We start from the raw sequence: 23,323 nt of genomic DNA, 5'->3' as shown, positions 1-23,323 counted from the left end.
GGACATGTGCAGATATGGTTGTCTGCTTCTGTTTTTTGGGCATCTTCAGGGGTTATCTGTGGCCTTAATACTTAGATGGGTGTGTATTTTGGTATTTTTTTATGCTTTTTGAATGCCTCCACGTAGATGTGATCAGGGAATGGGCTTCCCTTTTCACTCTTCTTCCTGAGAAGTTTCAAGATATCACTGTTGGTCATTTTGATGTAACTTAGGATTTAATTTTCGGCCCATTTCCTCTTTTGTCTGCTTGTCCCACTCCACAATCCCCGTTCAGGCCTTTTTTCTAGTTGGAAACAGTTCAGGGCCGGCTGTGGCTGTTTGGTTTTAATTGGAAACTGTCTCTTTAAATTTCGAGGAAATCTGTGCTCATGCGTAGTAGAACCCTCCGAGGGTGGGGCTGGGGTGCCTACTAGCTCAAGCACCCGTATAGTCACCAGAATGGAGGTGCGCAGACAGCAAGGGACCAATGAACAAATACCAAAAGAAAAGAATGTCCACACCTTTATAGCTGCGGTTCTGCCAGGCGTCTGTGGCCGTTCCAATCCTTCCCCCCGCTTGGTTTCACTCAAGATGGTGGCTCCTGGATCAGCCGAGCGTCCTGGACTATAAAGCAATAGATTTCTTGCTTTTGCCACAAATTCCCCCAGCTGTGAGCCTTCCAACCTTCTAAATATTCCTTTATATGTGGTTCAGAGTTCTGCGACCATCCCCTGAGCCAGCTTGGTCGGGAATTCTGTGTTGCTGTTGGCAGAGCTCCTTTACTGCACTTCTGCCCTATCCGCCATCTTGTTTGTTCTCTCTGGCCTGAGATATTCTTAAACTTTAAATTGAAATTATCCCCTTAAGTCACACTTAAATTAAGTAACAGTTTAAATCAAAAAGTATATATTGTCACCTTTGAGTGTAAGGTTGCTTCTTTAAAATGAACATAAGTTATTTATATAAGATCAAATAGAAACCATCAACATAAAGGTTGGAGGGCAGGGAGTTAAAGTCAGTGAAAGTGAAATGAGTCAGAAATAGCAAAGATGTTGGCACAGTTTGAGGAATGTCATTAATTATTATGTCTAGAAACTCTTGAAAGGGAACAGGTTTAGCTGTATGTTTTCACCAAAAGTACAGTTTCTAAAAAGTAGACAAAGAACTTGCACAAATAGTTCGTCAAGAGGATACACAAATGGCCAATAAGCACATGAAATAATGATCCACATCATTAGCTATTATTGTTAGGTGCTGTCTAATTTGGTTCTGACTCATACAACTCTAGGTACAAGAGAACAATACAGCTTGTTCCCATGACATCTGCATGATCATTGCTATGTTTGAGCCCATTGTTGAAGATGCTGTGTCAGTTCATCTCATTGAGTGTCTTCCTCTTTTACTCTGGCTCTTTACTTTGTCAGTCATGATGTCCTTCTCCAGGGACAGGTCCCTCCTGACAGCATATCCAAAGTACATGACACATATTCCCTCACCATATTTCCAACTACTTCTTATAAGACAGATTTGTCTGTTCCTCTGGTAGTCCTTGGTATAGTCAGTATTCTTCTCGAGCATTATAGTTCAAAGGTATCAATTCTTTGGTGTTCTTACTCCTTGTCCAGCTTTTACCTCATTATAAGGCCATTATAAAGACCATGACTTGGGTCATGCACACTTTAGTCCTCAAAGTGACATCATTACTTTTTAACACATTAAAGAGTCTTGCCACAAATTTGCCCAATGGCATATGTCATTTCATTTCTAACTGCTGCTTTCATGAGTGTTGATGTAAAATGAAATTCTTGATAACTCATTCTTTTTTCTATTCATCATGATGCTATTTATTGGTACAGTTGTGAGGATTTTGTTTTCCGTATGTTGAGGTGGAATCCATATTGAATGAAGGCCTTAGTATTTGATTTTCTTCTATGTACTTCAAGTCCTGGTTTCCAGCAAGCATGCTTGTGTCAAGTGCATATCATAGGTTGTTATGATTCTTCAATTCTGATAGCCACATTTTCTTCATATAGTCAAGCTTCTCAGATTATTTGCTTAACATACAGATTGAAATCTGGTGTGGCAATGTGGGTTAACGCGCTGAACTACAAAGTCGGCTTGAACTGCAAGGTTGACAGTTCAGGCTCACCAGCTGCTTCTTGGAAACCCTATACAACGTCACTGTGGGTCGGAACCGACTTGGCAGTGCTTAACAACAAGAACAACATACATAAGTATGTTGATAGGATATAATCTTGATGTATACTTTCCTGATTTTAAACCATGCAGTATTTTACTTTGATACTATGTCTAAAGTATGCAAGATGGAGTCTAGCCATCCCTGCTTCTAAAGAACATTCTGGCTGTACTTCGTCCAACACAGATTTGTTTGTTCTCATTAACTATTGTTTTTGTTGTTGTTAAGTGCCTTCAAGTTGATTCCGACCCACAGCGACCCTTTATAGGGTTTCTGAGGAGCAGCTGGTGAGCTTGACCCGCCGACCTTGCAGTTCAAACGGCTTTGTAGTCTGGCGCATTAACCCACAGCGCCACACCAGAACTCCCATTAACTATTAGCGAGTTGCAAATCAAAAACACAATGAAGTAAATATTACCTTACCCCTATTTAAATGGCAATAAGGGAAAGCAAAAACAATGACCCAAAACAAAGAAGGAATCTTAGAGAATAGCAAGTGTTGACATAATTATGGAGAAACTCTAATATTTATTTGTTGCTTGTAGGAATGTATAATGGTAACAGCTGTTATGGAATAGTTAGATGGCTCCTCTAAAAGTTAACCATAGAATTACCTTTGTTGTTGTGAGGTGCCATCGATTTAGTTACAACTCATAGCAACCCTAAGCACAGCAGAACGAAACACTGCTGAATCCTGCACCATCCTCACAGTTCCTGTGCACGTGAGCCCATTGCTCCTTCCACTGTGCTAATCCATCTCATTAGTGATCTTCCTCTTTTTCACTGACCCTCCACTTTACTAAGCATGATGTACTTCTCCAGTAAGCATGATAATGTGTCTGAAGTATGAGAGAAGTCTCACCATTCTGGCTTCTAAGCAACATTTTGGCTGGACTGCTTCCAACACAGATTTGTTGTTTGTTCTGTCAGTTCTAGGTATATATCCAGAAGAAATGAAGGCAGGAACACAAACCTGTCCATTTATGCTCTTTGCAGCACTTTAATAATAGCAGAAGGGTGGAAGCATCCAAAATGTCCATCACAATAAAAATGAATAAAGAAAATGTGGTTTACGTTCTGGCAACATCAGGCGGGGAGATACTTGGAATGGAACCAGGAAGTGTTTTGGCTGCCATGACTGACTCCCACAGTTACCACTTTTGGCAGTCCCTGGCATGGCTTGTGACTCCTGTGTCTGTCACTGGCATGTGCCCTGCCGAGCCACCAGGTTGGTGCTTGCATTAAGAAACTGAGCTGCAGCACTTCTTAGTCCTTCAGGGCTTCCTATTTTGATCAGACTTTCCAGGGCTGCTCACAACTGTATACCCAGAGATAGCCAATTGCTGGTGCAAGTTTGCAAAACCTGAGGTTCCAGATGCTAACATAAGGACAGAGTAGCTTGCATAGGACTTAATTTGATGTATGTGTATCAAATATATATTTTATTTATAGTATGTTTACAGAACATTCAAATCACATAACATCTTATTTCACAGAACCTATCTTTGATGTTAAGGAGCTCTGGTATAGTAGTGGTTACGAATCAGGCTGCAAACCTCAGGGACAGCAGTTCGAAACTACTAGCTGCTCCGTGGGAGAAAGATGAGGCTTTCTGCTCCGGTAAAGATTTACAGCCTCGGAAACCTTGTACAGTGTCACTGTGGGTTGGAACCGACTCCATGGCACATAACAACAGCAACATCTTGGATGTTAAGCAGCACATACAGTGGAATATTTTTCAGCTATAAAAAGAGAAATGAAGTTCTGATGCATGACACAACATGGATCAACCTAGAAAACATGTTTAATAAAATAAGTCAGTTGTAAAAGGATAAATACTATATAATCTCACTTATATGAAATAAGCAGATATATATAAAATGGTTACAAGGCGTAGGAGGCAGGGAGAAAAATAAAGTTTTGTTTGTGGGGAGGGGAGCCTTTGATTTCATTTTAATAGGGGAATATTTTGAAAAAGGATAGCAACAATGGTTGTACAGTATGAAAAATGTAATCAGTATTAAATTGTAAATGTGGAAGTGTAACTGGCAACTGCTTTGGTGTGTATATTTTCTGCACAAGAGAAAAAAATACAAAGGCAGACAAGAGAAAAAAATAAAAAGGCAGTGATTGTCTTTTTCAAATGTGAGATCCATAGGCTAAGTTCAAATGTTCCTACCTGAGTAGGAAGTACCTCTAGCTACCAGTATGTTCGCTGTCTTACATGTATCCCTACTTGTCACTTACTTGACTTCCATTGGTTAAGATTTTACTTCTCATAATTCCTTTCTTTGAGTTTTATTTTTCTAGATTCACAAACTTGTTATTTGTTTGGTTAAGTGTTTTTACAAACTTAGACTATTTGAAATTTAGTCCTTCAAAGATGGAAAGAAAGGAGTGACTAAGCATCTTGAGGTGAAGATTGAAAAGCACATTTCAGAGAGCACGTTTAGGAAAGCACAGGGATCTTTGGGCCCCTCCATGCTCTTTGGTCCCCATGTTCTTACAAGAAAACTTAAAGAGTTTTTCATCTGGTTACCAAAAATAAAACTTAATAATAGGAAAGTCTTTAATCTGAATGCCTTTTGCTAATCTGAATTGTGCTCACGAGGAACCTGTTCATAGACCAAGAGGCAGTCATTTGAACAGAACAAGGGGGACACTAAATGGTTTAAAATCAGGAAAGGTGTGCACCAGAGCTGTATTCTTTCACCCTTTTTATTCAGTCTGTATGCTGAGCAAATAATCCGAGAAGCTGAATTATATTAAGAATGTGGCATCAGGGTTGGAGGAAGACTCATTAGCAACCTATAATATGCAGATGATACATTGATTGCTGAAAACAAAGAGGACTTAAAATACTTCTGATGAAGGTCAAAGATCACAACACTCAGTATGGGTTGCACTTCAGTGTAAAGAAAACAAAAATCCTCACCACTGGACTAATAAGTAACATTATGACAAAGGGAGAAAAGATAGAAATTGTCAAAGACTTCATTTTGCTTGGATCCACTATCAATACTCATGGAAGCAGCAGTCAGGAAATCAAACAACATAATGCATTAGGCAAGTCTGCTGCACCAGACCACATTAGAGTGTTTAAGAGCAAAGATGTCAGTTTGAGGATTCAGGTGCACCTGACCCAAGCCATAGTATTTTCAATAGCCTCATATGGATGTATGGATGTTGATATTGGAATAAGGAAAATCGTAGAAGAATTGATACATTTGAGTTATGGACTGGAGAAGACTATTAAAGATGCCATGGATTGCCAGAAGAACAAAAAAAATATGTATTGGAAGAAATATAACCAGACTTTGTCTGTCATATTTTGAACATACCATCAGGAAGGACCAGTCCCTGGACAAGGACATCATATTTAGTAAAATAAAGGGACAGTGATGAAGAGGGAGATCCCCCAAGGAGGTTGATCAGCACAGTGGAAGCAACAATGGCCTTAAGCATAGCAGCAGTTGTGAGGGGATAGTGCAGGACTGGGCAGTGTTTTCGGTCTGTTATACATAGAGCCACTACAGGTTGGAACCAACTTACCGGCACCTAACAACAATCGGAAATATACTAAATTTTTATATTTTAGCATTATGCTTGAGTGGTGGTTTGTTTTTTCCTTGAAAATTATGTAATGCTTTCACAATTTGATAAAAGCCGGTAGTGCTTTCAACTCATACATACTTAATTCTAAGTTTTCAACAAAATTTGGTACTGTAATTTTACATGGCATTTTAATATTTAACTTATGTAAAATTTTCAAATGGATTCTTCCCCATACTCAAAAGAATATTTTGAATGTATGTGTACTTCACTATGTATACGTGGAGTCCTGGTTTGACACTGTATGATAAGCACTAGACTGCTAACCTTAAGGTTTGTAATTCAGACCCTGTGAGCTGCTCCTCCAAGACACTATACAGGGTTGCTATGAGTCCAAGTCGACTCGATGGCACTTAACAGTAATGCTTTGCATATAGGTATATGCTATATATATGTGAATGACATTATTATAATGTGACTTCTATAACAATAGTTTCATTTAGACTACATTTGATATTTACCTGAAGAAACTTCTGTCAAAGTTGTTTCAACCTTTTTAATCTTTTCCTATTGCTTTTTCTTCCCCCCTTTCAGAGTAAGATTTAGTAAAATATTTACTGATATATTGATTGTTATTGAAACAGGTATCGATTAAGGAACAAAAAGATCAACGCGACTGTAAGAACATTTCCTCTTCTAAATAAAGTTGGTGTAAACAACACTGTCACAACCACAGCCGGAAATGTCATTTCTGTCATAGGAAGTACTGAAACAACCGGGAAAATTGTTCCAAGTACAAATGGAGTTGCAAATGCAGAAAACAGTGTTTCTCCATTAATCCCACGTAGTACTGACAGTACATTAAGAGCTCTGGAGACTGTGAAGAAAGTGGGGAAAGTTGTAGCTAATGGTCAGAATGCTGCTGGGCCCTCTGCAGAGTCTGTAACTGAAAAGTAGGTATTTGGTAAAAATGGTTAATATGAGTTCTTTATTCTTTTAAGAAATAACCCCTGCATATTTTTACTTACCTGAAGAAAAGCAGAATTCTTAATGTAGAATGAATGTTTGATGTACTAGAAAAAGCACTAAGTATAATGAAAATTGAATTATTGTCCTGCTCAGCAACATGTTCTTTGACTTTGAAAAATCACTTCAACTATGGGTTTTGTTTTCTTCTACTATAAATTGAAGGGGCTGGACCAGGTGAGGGCTTCTTCTCACCCCACATTTCTTAAACTTTAGGATTGATTCCATGGGGTTGCTGAACAGGAACTAAAGAATCTAAATTGAGAAATACTGAGCCTCTAGCCCAAGTTTCATTCAGAACAATTCCGTTTTATTTATGCTCTATACTGAGGCCTAGTTTTTCATTGGAGAAACCTTGGAGTCAAACACTGGGTTCAGATTTGGTTTCTAGCTTTTTGATCTTGGTACATTTGTTTGACCTCTCTGTTCCCCTCCTTTCCTCCTTTTAATTCATCCATACAATTAGAATAGTAATTGTATCAATTTTCATATGTTGATTGTGAGGACTAAGTAAATTATTGCATGGAGTGTGCATTGAATCTAGGAAGCTGTCAGTAAATGCTGTTGTTACTTTACTATTGTTACTGTGTTTCAGCATTCAACTTCCATTTGGCAAAAGTTTTGATGCTTTAGAAACAATTAAACTTCCAGAGGATATGAAGTGTTCCTTCCAACTCTAAAATATCAGGCTTTGATATTTTTTTGGAATTGTAAATCTCAGAGCATGCTGTTTTTGTTGCTCAGTTGTCTGTTTTATAGCTATTAGGACCAGAGTATTTTGCTAGGCTCACAGTACACTGTGATTTCATGTAATAAATCATGGGAAGCATGTGTTGAGGTCAGTGGCTTCTTAAAGGATCCTTATGATCTTCCATAGAAAAGACCTTAGAAAGGATAGATTAGAGAATGTTGTCTAGTTAACATATTATTTGTGCATTCTTTCTGAGCTCTGTTCTTGGGCCTCTAGGGACTACAAGAAAAGTGTAAGATGTTACCTGCCTTTTTAAGCATTTATGATGCAGTTATGGAGAAAGTTTTTAGACAAATTAATACAGAAATTGTATTGAAAGACAGGATAATTTATATTGCTGGGAGAAATATGGGAAAAGATAGCGGAAAAGGAAATAGCAAAACCCAGATCAAGTTTACTAAGAATTATATGGAATATGGAAGAGACCAACATTTTAGAACTGAAGGTTTGTATTAGGGACCAGTATAAAATTAGATATATTGGTTGGCATCAGATTATGGAGACCTTGTGTTACACATTTTTAGAAATTGAGCTTTTGCCAAGGTTTTGGTAAATTAATATAAAAATGGTTTTATATACATAAACTGGAATAGTATTTAGCAATAAAAAGGAATAAAATATTGTTATGCTTCAGTACTGATGAACTTTATAAACATTGTGAAAGAAGTGAAAAAAGACACACATAAAAGACTACAAGTTATCCGCACTCTGGCTATAGAATTTTTCTTAATCAACTTTTAGAAAAGACAAATAACACCTTTTCCATCTGTAAACAAGCTTTTGTATTTCCTTATTTTAAAAAGTTTTAGGCTGAGCTGCAAGCCATAAATGCTCTGTTGGCTTCGCCTTCACTTCTTCATCAGAAGTGAATCTTTGTCCTTGAAGGGCTGCTTTTAGGGGACCAAACAGGTGAAAGTCCAGTGGCGCAAGATTGAGACTATAGGGAGGATGCTTTACACCTCAAAACATAGGTTTTGCAGTGTCAACAGTGTGGGCTGAGGTGTGCAGACGTGCATTGTCATGTAAGCTCACCCTTAGATAGCAATCCTCTGCTTTTAATCCAAACTCCAAGCTTCAAAGTTCAGCTCTTCAGTAAGCATCTCACTGTAACAAGAACTGTTGAATGTTGAACCTTTTTCCTGATAATGTTCCAATACTGGCTCTTGAGAATCCCAGAAAACTGTAAGCATCAATTTTCCAGCTGATAATTGACTTTTGAACTTATTCTTGGTCAGCGATTGAGTTTGTTTTTGTTCCATACTCAGCTGTTTACTGTCAGGATTATAGTGATGAATCCATGTCTCGACACCAGTAATGATTTTTTTTAGAAACTTTTATCTTCCTTTGAGTATTGATCCAAAGTTTGTCTGCAGATTTTCAAACACTTGCTTATGATCTTCTGTTAGTTGTTTTGGTACCCATCTTGCACAAATTTTTCAAAACCCAAATCTGTCGTGGATTATTTCAGTCATAGCTGTGACTAATTTGCAAATCATTTGCCACATAATCCACTCACTTTTCTACTCGACAGAATCATTTCATCTGTATATTCATTGTTGTCATCGGACATGGACAGATGTTTTAATGTAACCAGAGTTCGGATAAAAAATTCTATAGAGACAGGAAGTAGTTGCCACAAGGGGTCGATGAAGTGGGTAGTGAATACTAATAGATACTTTTTTTTTTTTTACTCCTGGGATCATTAAAATATTCTGGAACTAGATAGTGATTTTGGTTGCACAACCTTGTGAATATGCCTAAAATCCCCTGAGTTGTATACTTTAGAAGGGTAAAATTTATGGCATGTGATTTATATCTCAATTTTTTAAAAATATGATTGTCCTAGGAGGAAAACTTAAAAAAAACAACTGAACATAGAATTTATTTGTTCATTCAAAAATTATATATCACATACAATGAATCAGGCAGTACTCTAATTGGTATAGCTAATAGAAATCAACTATAGTCCTTGACTCTAAAGATCTTCTAGTCTAGTTGAGTGTATTAACAAATAATATGTTTGTTAATATACTCAAAAAGTTACTGTAATGCAGTTGTGCTCCAAGGTTTCTTAGAGATGAGACGATAACACCTGAGTTAGTTCTAGAAATTTATTTAGTAAGAAAGGAATGTGCTTCCAAATAGAGGAAAACAGCCCCAGCATAGGCATGCAGGTAGGAACGCGGGCTGTATTAAAGGAGCACTTAGTATCCCAAAATTCATCTAGGAAATATTTGAAATAACCTAGTCAACTGTCTACTGTGTGACTAGAAATGAGCTTTTTCCTTTATGTCTGAAAGTGTGGAATAGCTGACTTGATTTTTTTGTGGAGATGAATGTTTACCTTCTCATGGATTTTGTTGCCTTTTTCCTGATAATTTTAAGAATTTTTTATTTCAAAGTACTACTAATCCAAATTTTATGGTACATACATTTTGACAGAGGGACAAGACAATCTATATAAGGTTCGTAGCATAATGCCTTGAATGTGGTAGCTGCTCAGTTAAGTGTCGTTGAGTGGGTTCCAACTCAGTGACCAACTCATAGGGCTTCCAAGGAGCAGCTAAAATGTTAGTTATTGTTCTAAGGAAATCCTAATAATTTTTCTTACTGCTTTTAACTTCAAAGGATAATCAAAACCCTAAAATGTCTTTAAACTTTAAGCCAATACATTTGTACTAATGTTCCTCATAGATACTTTGTTAATTTCTATATTTTAATACGAACTTGCACATAAAACTAAAACAGTTGCTAAATTAATCTGTTAGACTAAATTTATAGGCATCACATTCTCTTTGTTGGTTTATATTCCAGCTTTAAAAAAGTTTCTGTCGTTTGGAATAAAAATGTAATTTGACTGGAATATAAGGTATTGAAATCTGTCACTAACAAGATCATTTTCTTTAATCACAAATCTAAAGCTCACCCAAATTGGCTTCTTTAAAGTAAATTAAAAAACTCAGATGATTAATTAGGTGGCTCAATAAAGAGAATCCTTTTGTATGTTAATTAAAAAAAGGTGAATGTGACCAAGAAAAAAAATATATATATATTTTGCATCAATTAAATTATCAGGTACCACTATTTCAAATTCAACCAGTGAATTTTACTGAATGCCTGTCTGCCTACTGGGGAGCACTGTGTCTCTGTAGGATAAGCACTACACTACTCTGTAGGATATGCACAGTTGAAGGTCCATGGTTCGAGTCCACCAGCTGCTCCACAGGAGAAAGATGAGGCTTTCTGCTCCTGCAAAGATTTACAAATATTGAAAACCCTATGCAGAGTCTTGAGTTTGAACCAACTTGACAGCACATGGCTCTGTAGGATAAGCACTGGATCCACAGGTCGGTTTGAATTGCAAGGTCAGCGGTTCAAATTCTTCACCAGTCAAACCTCAGAAACCCTATACAGGGTTGCCGTGAATCAGAACCAACTCGACAGCACTTAACACTACCTGCTGTATGCTGGGAACAGTTGTAGATGCTGGGAATATATTGTTGTTAAGTGCCGTCAAGTCAACTCCCAACCCATAGCGACCCTGTATAGGGTTTCCAAGGAGCAGCTGGTGAACTTGAACCACCAACCTTGCAGTTCAAATGGCTTTGCAGTCTGGCGCATTAACCCACAATGCCACACCAAGACTCCGCTGGGAATATAATGGTTAAGGAAACATATAAACATGGCCTTTCTTTGGAAAGTGTACATTTCAGCTAATTTAACTCTTAATAGAACAGTTCTTTCCATATCTATCTTCTTTGTCCCTAAGAAGTCTATTGGCAGACTATGTTGTTTCTGTTGAGAATCAACTGAATAGGAAAGTTTTTGAAATTTTCAGTAGGTAAACTATTTAAAGAAGGAATATGAAGGGACTTAGGGTCCCATTGGTGTGTAGGATTAATTTGCATTGCCTATTACCCTCACCAGAAAACGAGATCTGATACTGTGATCCTTTGAATTAAACATTCGTTGTAAGGTGGCAGTGAAATTCATTGCCTTATTTAAAGTGTTTTCTATAAATGGTTTTTCTATAAAATTTTATGAAATATTCCTACTGAGGAAGGCTTATCCAGCAGAGAGAGTGATTTATCTCTCTTTGTTAAATTCTCTCCTCAGTAAAATTGGTTCTCCACCCAAGACTCCTGTAAGTAATGTAGCAGCTACCTCAGCTGGGCCCCCAAATGTTGGAACAGAGCTGAATTCTGTGCCTCCAAAATCCAGCCCATTTATAACTAGAGTACCACTATATCCTCAGCATTCTGAAAACATTCAGTATTTTCAAGATCCAAGGACCCAGATACCCTTTGAAGTCCCTCAGTACCCACAGACAGGTAAGTAATTTAAGATAATTCTAAGAAAAAATAAATCTTTATTTTAATCATTTGTTACTCATAGGTAAATGGATTAATTTATCTAAGAAAGTCTGTATTAAAAAATCAATCCCATGGACTACCTAAATATAAGTCTGTGATTCTAGATACCAATCAATAGTTTTAAGGTTGCTTTAAAGGATCAATAAATAAGCTTCAGGCAGTTTGTAAATTGCTTGAAAATGTTTTGTTTATATATGCTTATATACATTTTGAAAATACATTGTTCAGTTTATATACATTTTGAAAGAGGTCTTTAACTTCTTACCCCCAGAAGGTTAAGAGCCAATGATTTGTGGTTAATTGGATCCAATACAGATAAGTCTTTAAGAGCATAATGCTCAAGACAGACATTCTTTACTATGTAAACTTCAGGGAATAGTTTTGATTTAAAGTTCAGGTTTAAAGATTAATCTCAAAGCAATAATAGTAGATGTTTATCTAGCCTCAGTGGCTTCAGAAAAAATGAATTCCTTGAAAATTTGTTCCATGTTTCCCCCCTTTTGCTTAGGATTTTTTTGTAGAATCTTTAATCAAAATGTTCAGTAATAGTAGCTGGGCACTTTATGAAATGAAATTGACAACTGTAACTCAGAAAGTTAGATAGGAAGTTTAGAGGGCAGTGAGTTTATGTTAATTTTGGAAAAGGAGGGTGAGAACAATTGTACTACTTGAAGAAGGGGATCAGTGTTACTGAATTGTATCTGTAGATACTGCTGAATTGATTTTTGTTTTGCTGTGTATATTTTCAACAACAAAAATAATAAAGTATTTTTAAAAAACAACAAGGATCCTAACTAAATACTTAATCCAAAACCTGTAGCAATATGTGCCGTCTGTTAATAGCTCTGTCATGCACTTTTAAGTAATAATTTAACAGGATACCAAGTAATTTAACAAGATGCTAAACATTTTTATGTGATGGTATCTTGAATATATATAGCTTCCTTAAAAAGTAGGGTAACTAAAGTTCAAAGCTTATTTAATTTTTCCACATTAGATTGTGTTAGATGTAAGTCATTTAAAAACATTGAATTTTACTAAAATCTCATTAAATATTACTCTTTCTAATTTTCAAGGATACTACCCACCACCTCCAACGGTACCAGCTGGTGTGGCTCCCTGTGTTCCTCGCTTTGTGAGGTCCAATAATGTTCCAGAGTCCTCCCTCCCACCTGCTTCTGTGCCATATGTTGATCATTATAGTACATTTTCCCCTCGAGATCGAATGAATTCTTCTCCTTACCAACCTCCTCCACAGCCGTATGGACCAGTTCCTCCAGTACCTTCTGGAATGTATGCTCCTGTGTATGACAGCAGGCGCATCTGGCGCCCACCTATGTACCAACGAGATGACATTATTAGAAGCAATTCGTTACCTCCAATGGATGTGATGCACTCGTCTGTCTATCAGACACCTTTACGGGAAAGGTATAACTCATTAGATGGGTATTATTCAGTGGCTTGTCAGCAACCAAGTGAGCCAAGGACTACTGTGCCTTTACCAAGGGTAAGTGATGATGGTACTGAGAATGCTATTAAGAGCACCATCTTTGGAATTAAGTCATCAAAGTATATATATATATCTTGGCTCTTTCACTTACTAATTCTGTAACTTAGGAAAGTTGCTTGACCTCGGCTCTTTTCATCTGTTTAATGGAAATAAAAACAGTGCCTACCTCATAAAGTTTCCGTAAGGATTAAATCAGAAAAAAACAAAGCTCTTAGAACTAGATCTGATATATATTAATGCTCAAGAAATGTTATATTTGGATATGAAGTTAACAGGAAGGCAGAAAGAGATCTTCAAAATAAAAGCACAAGGCCCCTTTTCAGTATTCCCGAATTTATAAATGCCCTTCCTAAACCAGAAAAGTGAATAAATATGAACTTTTTTGTTATTTAAAGAGTGTGAATAATATAGGCTGGGGTAACGTCCTTGCTTTTTTTTTTTGGTCTCAAAAATATAATACTTTTTTTTGTTTGTTATTTCCACAAAGGATAACTAAATTTGTTCATCACTCCCTAGATGATTAAGATTGTTTCTTTTATCTCCGTCCTTAGGAAACTTGTGGTCATTTGAAGACCAGTTACGAGGAGCAGATAAGAAGAAAGCCAGAGCAGTGGGCACAGTACCACACTCAGAAAACACCTCTTGTCTCTTCAACTCTTCCTGTGGCTACACAATCACCAACACCGCCTTCTCCTCTATTCAGTGTAGATTTTCGCACTGATGTAAGAAAGGTTTTAATCACTTGATACTGCAAGGATAAATCATAAACGAATGCCGAGCACTCATTTAAGCTAGGGTAGTTATGCTAGCTAGGTATCAGTGGTTTAGTGTACAGGTGCATTTAGCTTGGTAAACACTGTATAAGTATTATGGCTAGGTATTGTGAGACTATGAAGATCATTAATATATAGTCTTTTTCCACTGATAATGCAAAAATTTCCCAGCATTTTTATTTATTTTTAATTTTTATGGTTTTTATTAAGATTTACAAGGATGAGTCAAAAATTATCTGCACTCTGGCTGTAGAATTTATTTTAATCTACATTTGGAAGAGATAAATACATCATTTTTTGACAATCTCCTTGCGTTTCAGTACACCTTGTCCATCTGTGAACAAGCTGTTGTATTCCCTTATTAAAAAATGTATTAGGCTGAGCTTCAAGCCATGAATGCTCTGTGTGTTGAAGCTCAGCCTAATACATTTTTTGTCAGAATATTCATCAGAAGCGATTCTTTACCCTTGAAAGACTGCTTTCAGGGGACCAAACAGGTGAAAGTCCAATGGAGCAAGATCAGGACTTATAGGGAGGATACTTTAATGACTCGAAACAAAGTTTTTGCAGAGTGTCGTGTGGGCAGCAGTGTGTGGACTTGTATTGTTGTGCAAGATCACAATGTCCTTTGGATAGCAGTCTTCTGTCTTTAATCAGAAATTTAAGCTTTGAAGTTCATCTCTTCAGTGAGCATCTCACTGTAACGAGCACTGTTGAATGTTGAGCCATTTTCCTAATAGAGTTCCAATACTGGCCCTTGAGAGTCCCAGAAAACTAAGCATCAGTTTTCCAGCTGATAATTGACTTTTGAACTTTTTCTTGGTCAGTGATTGAGGATGTTTTCGTTTCATACTCTGCTGTTTATTCTCAGGATTATAGTGATGAATCCATGTTTTGTCACCAGTAACATTTTTTTTTAGAGAAACTTTTATCTTCCTTTGAGTATTGATCCAGATTTTGTCTGCAGATGTCCAGACACTTCTACTTATGCTTTTCTGTGAGTTGTTGTCGTGTACTCATCTCGCACAAACTTTTCGAAACCCAAATCTCGTGGGTTATTTGATAGGTAGAACCATTCCTGATTTGCAAATTATTGTCACTCATCTATACAACCGAATCATTTCATGTGCTGCATGCTCAATGTTGTCATCAGCCATGGACAGGTGTTTTAATATAATTTTTGACTCATTCTCATATAACTACCATTTATTGAGCACGTACACATGCCAGGCACTATACTAAAAATTTATATAAGACTGTTTTATTTAATTCTTTCAAAAACTTTATGGCACACGTATTATTCCTGTTTACAGGTAAGGAACCTTACCAGAGAATTTTGCCCAAAATTGTTCACCCTATGAATAGTAGACCTGTGGTCTGTCTGAAGCATTTCTTCCCTACTTTACAATAAGTACAGAAATGCCTACTGTAGTATTCATGTTGTTTATATAGCTCTTGTTCTTGGCATTAAAAAAAATTGTGTATAAGGATGGTTTCTCTTTCTCCTACTCATGTTTTCAGTATTGTTATATTTAGAGCAAACCATTATATTTTCTTAAACAATTTCCCTTGGTTTATTACACATTTCCCATTCCCAGAAGTACTAATACAAGTAAATATTAAATCTTTTCACTATGAAAATTCCAAACATACAAATGTAGATAAACCCCAATACTCATCATCTAGTTTCTACAATTACCAGTTCATGGTTAGTACTGTTTCATCTATACCCCCTCTTCCCATTGGATTATTTTGAAATAATCCTACACTTATTTTATTCATAAGTATTTAAATGGATTATAGGACTTTTAAACTAAGTCCAAATGTATCTCACTAAATTTAGACTTCTTCAGAGTATCTAAACATTTTGAAATAGTGACAAAGTTACTATTTGTCTTACTTAGGGGAAAAAAAAGTGTTTTCACTTTTTGTATTATGACTTTAGGAAAAAAATGCATCATTAAGACTCAGATCCAATATTGACTAGCATTGTGACTTGAAACAAGTTACTTAACCTTTTGTTCTTAAGTTTGCTTATCTGTATAGTTAGTTAACTAGATATGATCCTTACAACTAATAGTATTCTGGTCTTACAGTAATCATTCCTCAGAATACCTTTAAAAATTATTCACTTCCCTTTCTAGTACCAGAGCCTTCTCTTTTGTACTATATTTAATGCTACATGATATATCACATATGTTTTGTTATTTACTCCTTGTAAACTCCTAAAATAAAACGTTGAACTCCTTTAGGATGGTAGTGTATAGTGTATTGTTTTCTTTAGCATTTTTCCCCATTTTAACTTTCTCCATACCATGTTAGATGCATGGTATAAACACATTAATTGGTTTGATAGTAGCAGTCACAGGTTCCATAAGCACTTAAAAGACAAAGCAAAAAGAAAAGCATGCTATTTTCTATGAATAAACAATATAAATACTAGTGTATTACTTTTTGCTTATGGCAACTTTTTATATTAGTTATTAAGAGCATAATTATTTAGTGGGACAAGTTTGTATAGTAGTTAAACAAGTTTGTCAATTTAAATTCTTACTAATTGGTTGTGCTTTTTTCTTCCCCAATTAGTTTTCTGAAAGTGTGAGTAGTACAAAATACGAAGAAGATCATCATCTTTCTCATTATTCTCCTTGGTCTTGTGGCACCATAGGCTCCTGTATAAATGCCATCGATTCAGAGCCCAAAGATGTAATTGCTAATTCAAATGCTGTGTTAATGGTATGATTTTGGGGGGAAATAATATAATGCATGTTGACTCAAGTTTGGAAGTGATTCAATGCTTTCATTTTAATATTGCTGGTATTTATAACTTGTGTGTAAGCAGCAAGGTTAGATTTGGGTATGTGTCATAATGTATTTGGTATTTGAACTAATGGAGCATATTGTTGTTTAGTGCTATCGAGTTGGTTCCAACTCATAGCAACCCTGTATAGGGTTTCCAAAAAGTGGCTGATGAGTTTGAACCTCTGACCTTGCGGTTCAAACCCACTTTGCAGTCCAGCATGTTAACTCACAGCACTATACCAGCACGCCGTATTTCAGCATGTTGTTAAGTGCCGTTGAGTCAGTTCTAACCCCTAACAACCCTGTGTAGGGTTTCCAAGGAGTGGCTGGTGAGCTTGAACTGCCGACACTGTGGTTCAAACCAACGTTGCAGTCCAGCACATTAACCCACAGTGCCTATTTGAGCATGTTGTTAAGTGCCATCAAGTTGGTTCTGACTCATAGTGACCCTGTATAGTGTTTCTGAGGAGTGGCTGATGAGTGTGAACTGCCAGCCTTGCAGTTCAAACCTATCTTGAGGTCGAGTGCTTATCCTAAGGCACCATACCAGGATTCCATTTTAAGTTGTTATTAAGTGTCATTGAGTCGGTTCCGTGCGATAGCGACCCTGTATAGGGTTTCCGAGGAGCAGCTGGTGAGTTTGAACCACCAACCTTGCAGTTCAGACGGCTTTGCAGTCTGGCACATTAACCAATAGCGCCACACTAGGACTCCATAGGAGGTCTAAAATAGTTGTTATATTATCATTGACATGAAGAGTCTAGTGTTAAATTTACGTTAAAACTTAATTACATGTCTTTTCCTAGAATGCACTTAAAATTAGTTGAAATAAGTTTCCAAAGTCTTTCATTGGTTTTCTTTGGGTTATGCAGGACCTGGACAGTGGAGATGTTAAGAGAAGAGTACATTTATTTGAAACTCAGAGAAGGACTAAAGAAGAAGACCCAATAATTCCTTTTAGTGATGGACCTATCATCTCAAAATGGGGTGCAATTTCCAGATCTTCGCGTACAGGTTATCATACCACAGATCCTGTCCAGGCCACTGCTTCCCAAGGAAGTGCAACTAAGCCCATCAGCGTATCAGGTAATCCTTGTAACTAATAACTAGCTTGATAAGATCTAGGCAGTGTCCTTTTTAATCCTCACTCTGGGATATGAAACTTCCCCTCTATTTAACAACCACAGTTAACTCAGAGTTAGATGGTTTGATTGGTATCATACAACAACAGGATAAACTGCAGATCTTTTTTGAAAACTATACATCCATATCTACATACTGAGTTTTCACTTTTGTGATTGTTTCTTTCTACGTTTCTATAGATTATGTCCCTTATGTTAATGCTGTTGATTCAAGATGGAGTTCATATGGCAGTGAGGCTACATCCTCAGCACACTATGTTGAACGGTAATGTTGCTTTTAGTTCTTTAGGACTCTCTGTATTTCCAGACTTGTGTATATCCACAGAGTACAGATCCTACCCCCAGTTGTTCATAAATTATGTTTGGTTTGAGCTGTATGACAGGGCTTTCAGAAGTTTGTGGAAAACTGGAATGAAAAGATAATGGATCCTGAGCCCAATTCAGAACCTTCTGAGATGGGACATTCCTACTAGAAATGACAAGCAGACCAGCCTGGAACAGGTAGAGTGACAGAAGATACATCTTCAAAGAAAGATCGTCAGGAAAAACCCAAAACAAAAATGTCAGTATGACTGGCTACTACAATAATAAGCAAGCTGTTTGCCGGGAAGCCATCAAGGCAAGCAATCAAGTTTCTTCAGGACAAACCCCCCTTAAAGACTGAAACTGAAAGGGAACACATGAGCAGGCATGTCAGCTTGCTAGCGACCACATTGGTCTACTGATGAGTGGAAGAGAGGAAAGGCAGCAATGAAGAAATGGGCTGAGTTCACCCACGGCCCATAGACTCCCATTAACCTGGAGATGAGAGAGAGAAGAGGAAGGGCTGGTTGGTCTAAAGTGTGGTGAGACCTGGGGACACCTGAGCCCACGGACAAGAACATAGCCACAGAGGGCTAGAGCTGAGAGTGAAGCATCCAGCTGATAAGAAGTAAGGGGAGATGCACAAGAACACCCAGACTTGTAGATAGTAACCATTTGACCTAACCTCCATGTCTTGATAATCAGTACTTGACTAGAGGAAGATAACAAAAAAACAATTTTTCATAAAGGAAATGAGGGTAAATTCCTACAATTTGATGAATTTGACCTATACTCATGGAGTTAGTAACTAAATACCAACAGAGAGTGAAGGAGTCTTCACATCAAGAATCAGTGCTATCCCATCTGTATACAGGGTAGATAGGGATGGGAAACTTAGACACTGACTACCTAAAATGAGGGGGTGATAAAGGCACGAAGTGACTGGCTTACAAATTTTCAAGGGGGAGTTTAATAGTGTGTGGGGGAAGAAAGAGTCGCCATTGAATAGTTTTCATCTTGTCTACATGGGTCTGGTTAAAAGAGATGGGGATAAAATTCTTATGATTCAATAATGAGTAATAGTTATCATGACTAACTGCGACTGTCAAAATTGTAAAGATAGAAGTTTTGTATCAAAGATGGGGGAATAGTTAATCTTACAGTACAGAAACAGAGGACCCTTGGACCATCAAGGGAGAAGAGCACAAACGGAATGCGAGACCTTATCCAAAGATGCAGTGACACCAGAGATGGAGGCAGAGAAGGGGATATGGAGAGCAGCTGAGGACTCTAAATTCATGGAAAGAGAGGGACTAAGAGCTGGCGGCCTGGAGGCAGACTTACAGAATGTGCCCTTTGGTGATGTAACTTACTATATATGCTTGAGTGTTTTTTAAAAAAAAAAACTAAAGTGAATAGAGAGAATTAGTGTTATCTGATGATATATGGAAGGGATTATATTCATTGTAATGAAACAGAAAGTGTGTAAGTTGTTGAATATAAAAATGATGATCTGCCCTGTAAACTTTCACTCAAGTCACAATAAAAACTTTAAAAAATTATTTTTCTACAAACTTTGAAGTTCCCTCATATAACACTTTATTTTTACAATTGGAGTAATGATGGAAACTTTTAAGGGTTTTTTTTATTAAGTAAAACATATAGTAATTACTGTTTTAATTTCATTTTTATTACAATAAAAATATTTCTCTCTAAAGGGATAGATTCATTGTGACTGACTTATCTGGTCATAGAAAACATTCCAGTACTGGAGATCTTTTGAGCATTGAACTTCAGCAGGTAGGCTCAATGTCACTCAAATTTGAATTATTATAAAACAGAATGATAGTTGAAAGCTTACTTTACTTTTCTCCCTCTGTAGGCCAAGAGTAATTCATTACTACTTCAGAGAGAGGCCAATGCCCTTGCCATGCAACAGAAGTGGAATTCCCTGGACGAAGGTCGTCACCTTGCTTTAAATCTTCTAAGCAAAGAAATTGAATTAAGAAATGGAGAGGTAAAGAAACTAAACTTTCAGTTTCACATTTCATATATTTATTATGTTTGCAATGTTGCACTGTCGTTTATGCCGTAACTTAATGATTTTCAGTGTACCTTTTTGTGATGTATGACTGAAAAATGAGGTTTTGATCTCAGATATCTTAAATAATTCTTTAAATTTTGGGGATACTCATTTTAATTTTTTTAGGAAAATCCCAGTGTCCCCATGTATAAGATCATTATTTTTGTAATTTGCAGAATGATTATACAGAAGATACAACAGATACTAAGCCCGATAGGGATATTGAGTTAGAGCTTTCAGCACTTGACACAGATGAACCTGACGGACAAGGTGAACAGATTGAAGTAAGTACCACAATTATATTTTGGAGATTTTGTACCACTGGAAATGAAAGTATAAAATACTTTCATACTGAAGAGTTAACAGATTTTATTTTCTGAAGGAGATCCTGGACATACAACTTGCTATCAGTTCTCAAAATGATCAGTTGCTGAATGGAACAGCAGTGGAAAATGGGCATCCAGTCCAGCAGCACCCAAAGGAGCCACTAGAGCAGAAGAGACAGAGTTTAGGTGAAGACCATGTGATTCTGTGAGTGTTAGAAATTTTATAACCAGTGGGGTGTAGGGCATGACTATTTAAAGAGAAATAGATGCAGTAGGGCATGACTAAAGAGAAATAGATGCAGAATATTAAATTTCATTTTTTAGTTTGCTATCAGAGGAATATAATAGAACAATTATTTGGCTGATGTGTAAAGGAGAGGTAAATATTAAACTAATAAACTAGTCCATTTTAGTTCTCTGAAACTGGCTTTTTGTTGGGATAACAGTAAACCTTTGTGCTCCAGCATCAGGTTATATTTCTTCAAACTGGTAGTCAAACTTCTAGACTAGAAAATGGAGAATTAAAACCTAAGTTAAGAGTTTGCCTTTTTAAAAATCATGGTTTTAGGTTCCCATTAGAGAGTTTCTACACAAATTGTTTAGTAACAAGTTACATGGATCACAGTTTGTCAACATTCTCTGCTTGTTCTGTTTCCAGTACTCTAGTTTCCCTGCACCCCTCATATATTCATGTTTGTTTTTCAGTAATTGTTGATCCTTTGGTCTCATACAGTTAGTTTTATGAGCTATAGCATCAATATGAAGGGTTGTAGTTATTGTTAATGCTATCGAGTCGATTCCAACTCATAGTTTCCTAGAAGAAGCTGGTGGGTTTGAACTGCAGACCTTGTGGTTCACAATCCAGTACTGATCCTATAGAGCCACATGAGTCCTTAATCTTGTGTGTCACTATGTTATTTCACTGAATGGTGATCTCAAGGTATAGGCTGGAAGTATGGTTTTAAAGAGTGTCTTCTGTTCTAAGGGTGTCTTCTGTTCTTTACTTTTCCAGTTTGTCTCTTTTCTTTTTTAAGAATTTTAGTTCTTCACATTTTTCTGCCATTCTATCTGGAACCATCTATTGTGGCTCCACTCAGAACAGTGATAGACAGAAATCATCTAGTTCTTTTGGTCTTAGGTTATATATAGGTCATGTAGACTTGTTCGTCTCTGAACTTTTGGTTCCCTTCGTACTGTTTTGCTCCTGATGAATAGAGACCCATCCATAGTTGTGTTTTAGATGGCTGCTGGAAAGCTTTTAAGTCCCCAGATGCTACTCACTTCACTGGGATGCAAATCATGAGTTTTCTGAACTATGCTATGCTAGATGACTGAGTTGTCCCATGGCACCGTACTCCTAAGCTTTCAAACCCAGAAAACTAGTCTTGTAAGTTGTTTGCTTATATCTGAGGAGTATCTGTATTTGTGTCTTCAATGACTGTATGGGTCTACACCCACATGTTTTTAATTTACACTTATCTATAGATACTTCTGTCTGTTCTCACGTGTGTGTACACATGTATCTACTTGTATATCACATGCCTGTACTCATCCATATGTACTCAAACACTTGTTTTTACTCTGGTTGTGCTTTGCTTACGACATCCATATTTGGTGCCACTTTCCTATCATGTGAGGTTCATTTTGAACTTTATAGTTTGCATGGCCTTCAACTAACCAGTATCTTGATTTTTATGGTTTTTTGGAAAATGGGATGGTTTTAGTAACCTGTTAAGCTTTTTAGTGAAAAAAGACATACCTTTGCTATGGGCTCTGAATTTTTGATACAACTTATTAAACATGTATGACTATTCTTAAGAGTTGTTTCACTTAAAGCTAATTGTTTTCATTGTCATTTGTTTTTTTAAGGGAGGAGCAAAAAATAATTCTGCCGGTAACTTCTTGCTTCAGCCAGCCACTTCCAGTGTCCATTAGCAATGCAAGTTGCCTCCCCATCACCACATCTGCCAGTGTTGGCAACCTCATCCTGAAAACTCATGTTATGTCTGAGGATAAAAATGACTTTTTAAAATCTGTTGCAAATGGGAAGATGGTTAACAGCTAAAAGAAGGTTCATCTTTCAAATTTGTGACCACACCATGGAAGCATTTACACTAGCTTTTTATATATATAATATATATTATATAATGTATATTTTTTTTAAAAAAAAGATATTACTGGGGCATCCATTTCCTGTGGACTCTTTGATACTTCAAGCCCTCTTGCATTAGCATTCTGAAAAGAAAAAAAAAAAAAAAATTTACTTTACTAGGGTAACATGTTCACTTTCCAGAAGTGATTGGAATTTGGACAGCATTTAACTTAAGCTTCAAGCAGCTTTTTATGAGTTTGTAGCAATCCGGTGCAGTAACTGAGCCATTTCCTATTTAAATGGCTTCTATAGAAAATTAACAACTCAGTTATTAAACTAGCAGGATCCTACAATGATACATCTAGTGAAAGTAGACTTAATTAACTTATTTATTTCTATTTTATGTTTCACTGA

The 23,323-nt window shown here is 36.7% G+C and overlaps 1 protein-coding gene across 1 annotated transcript in view; it reads left to right on the top strand.

The window, feature by feature from the left end:
- Positions 1-22,882, top strand: part of RC3H2 (ring finger and CCCH-type domains 2) — a 63,448-nt gene extending 40,566 nt beyond the window's left edge. Inside the window, exons 10-21 of the mRNA XM_006834737.1 lie at positions 6,373-6,681; positions 11,622-11,836; positions 12,955-13,385; positions 13,940-14,110; positions 16,748-16,897; positions 17,836-18,049; positions 18,286-18,370; positions 20,127-20,208; positions 20,291-20,425; positions 20,662-20,775; positions 20,874-21,022; positions 22,687-22,882. Coding sequence (XP_006834800.1) covers positions 6,373-6,681; positions 11,622-11,836; positions 12,955-13,385; positions 13,940-14,110; positions 16,748-16,897; positions 17,836-18,049; positions 18,286-18,370; positions 20,127-20,208; positions 20,291-20,425; positions 20,662-20,775; positions 20,874-21,022; positions 22,687-22,882 — 2,251 coding nt within the window. The remainder of the gene's footprint in view (positions 1-6,372; positions 6,682-11,621; positions 11,837-12,954; positions 13,386-13,939; positions 14,111-16,747; positions 16,898-17,835; positions 18,050-18,285; positions 18,371-20,126; positions 20,209-20,290; positions 20,426-20,661; positions 20,776-20,873; positions 21,023-22,686) is intronic.
- The last annotated feature ends 441 nt before the right edge of the window (positions 22,883-23,323 follow it).

Source organism: Chrysochloris asiatica, unplaced genomic scaffold (genome assembly GCF_000296735.1).
Source record: "Chrysochloris asiatica unplaced genomic scaffold, ChrAsi1.0 scaffold00014, whole genome shotgun sequence".
Taxonomy (NCBI): Eukaryota; Metazoa; Chordata; class Mammalia; order Afrosoricida; family Chrysochloridae; genus Chrysochloris; species Chrysochloris asiatica.
Note: the sequence above shows the minus strand (reverse complement) of the source record. Positions and strands in the feature narration are given on the sequence as shown.